The sequence below is a fragment of the Camelina sativa genome, chromosome 4 (genome assembly GCF_000633955.1).
Source record: "Camelina sativa cultivar DH55 chromosome 4, Cs, whole genome shotgun sequence".
Taxonomy (NCBI): Eukaryota; Viridiplantae; Streptophyta; class Magnoliopsida; order Brassicales; family Brassicaceae; genus Camelina; species Camelina sativa.
Genome location: NC_025688.1, coordinates 5,819,710 through 5,823,581, shown reverse-complemented (window position 1 = coordinate 5,823,581; position 3,872 = coordinate 5,819,710). Strand labels below are relative to the sequence as shown.

At 29.9% G+C, this 3,872-nt stretch overlaps 1 protein-coding gene across 1 annotated transcript in view; it reads right to left on the bottom strand.

Moving 5' to 3' along the window:
• The window catches only part of LOC104783571 (acyltransferase-like protein At3g26840, chloroplastic), a 3,100-nt gene extending 1,360 nt beyond the window's left edge, over positions 1–1,740 (bottom strand). The window contains exons 1-5 of the mRNA XM_010508714.1: positions 1,281–1,740; positions 983–1,034; positions 488–543; positions 223–381; positions 36–140 (exon numbers count right to left, since the gene is read on the bottom strand). Coding sequence (XP_010507016.1) covers positions 36–140; positions 223–381; positions 488–543; positions 983–1,034; positions 1,281–1,662 — 754 coding nt within the window. The 5' untranslated portion in view covers positions 1,663–1,740. The remainder of the gene's footprint in view (positions 1–35; positions 141–222; positions 382–487; positions 544–982; positions 1,035–1,280) is intronic.

Below are 3,872 nucleotides of genomic sequence, written 5' to 3'. Positions count from 1 at the left end.
CAAGAAAGAAATATGAGAAGAGAATAAAAGTGTACCTTGCTTAACACCGATGATATCTTCCAATAGTTTTGGAATACCATCTGGTAAAACATTAAGCATTCCTGATAGAGGTTGCGATATGAAGTTGTTGACATGTGTGGCTGCAACAAACAATGTAGCTATGATGAGAAAAGATTTGTGATATTCACTGATTAAGAACCATACAGAACGAGAGCTTTGTACCTGGATTAACCAAGATCAGAGAAAGATCAATATTGGGATTCCTGGCTGCAACATCTAAAGCAAGACATGCTCCAATAGATTCCCCAACTAAATATATAGGTCTATTTGGGAACCTATAGTACTCCGACTTAACGGTCTTCTCAATAAGCTTCACCAAGTCTGAGTAAAACAGAACACAAACAAAAAAGGCTTTAATTCGCAGTAACTATCTTCTCGGTCAGTTAATCACTTTTTGTAGTGCTTCGAAGGGGAAATAAAAAGGTACCTTTAGCAGGGGTACGATCGCTGACTGGAATGTGAAGGCACCAAATATCAAAAAACCTACTCAAAGTCAACATCCCTTACATGTTAATACTTCAAAAACTACCTAAACTCGTAGTTCTTAGACAAACAAGAAGAGAATGATGAGGAATTTTCAGAAACAGAGAAACATATATTCTTGAAAGGAGATAATGTGAAATTACGCACTCTCCTAGCTTCTTGTGATGGCGAATGAGCCCTAGTCCAGTCCCATCGATCCCTGCAAGTTTTTAGTTTCTTCAGTTTCGTTACCTTTATTAAGCTTAACGTTGCTTCACAAAAAAAAAAAAAAGGTGAAGTCTAAATCCATAGAAAGAAACTATAAAACAAGATCCATCTATAATATTATTTTCTTTATTGGCACTGATGTGCGGATCAAATCTTAATGAAGAATCATCCACTTGTAATTCAAANCAGAGAAACATATATTCTTGAAAGGAGATAATGTGAAATTACGCACTCTCCTAGCTTCTTGTGATGGCGAATGAGCCCTAGTCCAGTCCCATCGATCCCTGCAAGTTTTTAGTTTCTTCAGTTTCGTTACCTTTATTAAGCTTAACGTTGCTTCACAAAAAAAAAAAAAAGGTGAAGTCTAAATCCATAGAAAGAAACTATAAAACAAGATCCATCTATAATATTATTTTCTTTATTGGCACTGATGTGCGGATCAAATCTTAATGAAGAATCATCCACTTGTAATTCAAAAACCAATCATCCACTATAATTCTTGAATTTACGTAAGGGGAAAGAGGACAAACCAGGCAAAAAGAGGAGGAGAGGAGAGCCTGGAGCTTGAGCGCCACTCTCCAACGGAGAGAACCAACGAGGTGGACCTCCTCCATCTCCCACGAAACCTCTCGCTTCCTCCAAAAAATCCGACAAGCTCTTCCTCAAATCAGGACGGGCCGCCTCCACTTTGGAATACGGATTCTCGACCACCTTCCCCACCTTGGCTCCGTTTACATCATTACTCTTCCGCTTCCGTTGAACACCCCTAGGAGGAGGAGGAGTCGTGGATGTTACGGATTTGACCGAAGTGAGTCGATGTTTCGCGGCTGAGGTCCGGTACTGCCGTAGGTTTGATGAAGATGAGACGGAACAGAGACCCAAGGTTGAGCGAAGTACCGTTGTAGTCTCCATTTGTGAAAAGCTCTAAACAGAAGAGTTTTTGCCGTTTGCTTATAATCAGAATATGACAAAACTATTCCGAACAAAAGAGCCAAGAAATTGCGCGGAAATAAAGAAAACTTTATTATTAACTTTAATATATTGGACGTTTTCACATGTGGTATAATTTTGTTTTAAGAGGTAATAATTGGTAAATCATTTGACTAACAAAAATGGTTAATGAAGAAACAAATCTACTGATACTGAATTATTATTTTTTGCCAACTATGTATAATTGAATAAGAATACAAATCCACTGGATCTGAATAATCAGGAAATGCTTTTGGTATCATATCTCTGCGGACCTATATATGTTTTTCATTATCACATTTAAATCGTGCATAAAATTAAGAAAGAAATTTGATTGTAATCCCAGAAAAAAAAAAAAAAAAAGAAGACATCTTAACATTATAGATAAAAAAAAAAAGATATCTTAACATTATAGATAAAAAAATAACAATTTGAGAAATGACCAAAAGTTTTTATAAATAAATAAATAACAGTTTGTTTGACTAATCTATATATACATTTTTGGAGACATTTATAAAATATATAAAATATTCAAGTTTTAGTAATATTATTCTTTAAAATAATAGCTATTGAATTAAAATTTCTGCTGAGTAACGGGTCAAAATTTGAATATTTAAATTCAATTTCATATTTTTTTGTTGCTTATAATTTTATATAATATAATAAACATTAAATAATTTATTTTGAAATATTTTTAAAATATTGAAACTTGATATAAAAATTAGAAACTATAAACATTCTAAATTGATTTGTTATAGCAATGTCAATAATATGACATTATAATATGAACAAATTTCAAGAAACCAAGTATATTAAAACAAAAAATATAACAATATATGAATACTCATAATATAATAACTCATTTTTTAAAAACTAAATTTACAAAATTATGTCTTATAATGACATTCAAGTCATGATGTAGAATATACATTGTTGAAATAACTTCACATACATAAACTAATACAACATATTAAAATTTTATTTTAAAAATACAAAATACAGAAAATTTTGTTTCAAATAAAATTTAACCAGTATTATAGCACGGATACTTATCTAGAATCATTAACAGTATAAAACTTACAAAATAGATGTATTTTATCAAACTATCATATTTAGCATATGATTTTATTGCATAATGTTTTATCCAAAAAACCTTTTAAAAATAATCAGATAAATTATATTTTTTATAAAAATTACAATATAAATAAAACGTATTTTAACCCGTGCTCTAGCACGGGTCTTAATCAAGTTAATTATATATGGGCTAGTCAAAATATATAGAGATTTGGATAATATATACAACACCAACAGTGACCTTTTGGATCTTGTTATAATTTAGGATCTAAATTTAGACGTGCAAGGTTCGTCTTCTGAAATTTCTACAAAACAAAAAGAAATTTCACAAACTATTAATCACATGTATGTGTATCACTTTGGAATTTTTTTTCTTAACGTATTAGTTAGATTTTAGAAAAGTATATATACTATATAAGATCCATTATGCAAACCAAAAAAAAAAAATGGAGATGTTCGTTAATTCATCTACATAATGCATTATTCAAATTTCCATATGATACATTTAAATAATGTATATGTATGTTATTCGTATATGTTTTAGATAACCATCTAAATGTAGTTTTGTTTTAACAATATACATATGCATCGTCATCATCTGGATGCATATAGTATCAAAATATCTAAAATACACATTACTTTTTTTCTGTTGTAAGAATATGCATATACATCCAAATGCATATATTGTACTAGTATCAAAATGAACTAACACACATATCTTCTTCATCTTAGAGGGTTCTATTAGATTAAGTATTTTAGAACTTTTGTCTGTCTATATTAAATTCTCTGTTATTCAAACGATGATTTTGAAATGTCTTTCCAAATCTTATGAATGAATATATAATTTATTTAAAATATAAAATAATATAATTCCTTATTATTAAATCAATGATTTATATATAAAGAACGTATCAAATATGGTGTTATATATTTAGAATTTCACAATTATGGTAAATGAGTATTGAAAGATATTGCATTTAAATTTTCAGTTGAAAATATGGTACAAACAAATCACACCTATCCCTATATTAGTAAAAGAGAAGTACAACTTCTACCTATACCCAAAATATCATTAAGGG